The following is a 618-nucleotide window of genomic DNA, read 5'->3' as shown; positions in this document are numbered from 1 at the left end:
GAGCCGGGAGCTGCGCCGAAAGCTCTTGCCGCCACCCTAAGGCTTCTCCTCGTTATGGATGCGCCGATGCCGGATGAGTTGGGTGCTGCAGGTGAAGCTTTTGGGGCAATCCAGGCAGATGTAGGGTTTCTGCTTCAGGTGGGTTCGCTGGTGAACCAGGAGGTTGGAGCTACGGTTGAAGCTTCTGCCGCAGTCGGAGCAGCGGTATTCCTTCTCCTCGGTGTGCGCGTGGTGCTTGGAGAGGCTGGGAGGGTCGGAGAAGCTCTTCCCGCAGGTCGGGTAGGGATGGCTGTCCTCGCCGGTGTGCGTCTCCTGGTGCTGCGCCAGCTGGGAGCTGTCGCCGAATCGCTGCCCGCACTGGGAGCAATCGGAGGGTCGCTCTCCGCTGTGGATCCGCCAGTGCCGGAGGAGCTGGGAGGTGTCGCTGAAACGCCGCCCGCACTGGGAACAGCCGTAGGGTCGCTCGCTGGTGTGGATCCGGCCGTGCCGCACCATCTCCGAGCTGTTGGTGAAGCTCTTCTGGCACTCGGGACACTTGTAGGGCCTCTCCCCGGAATGCACGCGGCGATGGATGGTCAACGTTGACCTGTGCCGGAAGCTCTTACCGCACTCCTCACA

The 618-nt window shown here is 63.8% G+C and overlaps 1 protein-coding gene across 1 annotated transcript; it reads right to left on the bottom strand.

Moving 5' to 3' along the window:
• Nucleotides 1–36: 36 nt before the first annotated feature.
• Nucleotides 37–612, bottom strand: LOC104517303 (putative zinc finger protein 286B; the record flags this gene model as incomplete). Its single annotated transcript, XM_010161908.1, has 2 exons — nt 37–217; nt 299–612. Coding segments are annotated over 2 exons (495 nt in total), but the record flags the coding sequence as incomplete, so codon positions are not given.
• Nucleotides 613–618: the final 6 nt, after the last annotated feature.

Source organism: Eurypyga helias, unplaced genomic scaffold, assembly GCF_000690775.1.
Source record: "Eurypyga helias isolate BGI_N326 unplaced genomic scaffold, ASM69077v1 scaffold9842, whole genome shotgun sequence".
Lineage (NCBI taxonomy): Eukaryota > Metazoa > Chordata > Aves > Eurypygiformes > Eurypygidae > Eurypyga > Eurypyga helias.
Note: the sequence above shows the minus strand (reverse complement) of the source record. Positions and strands in the feature narration are given on the sequence as shown.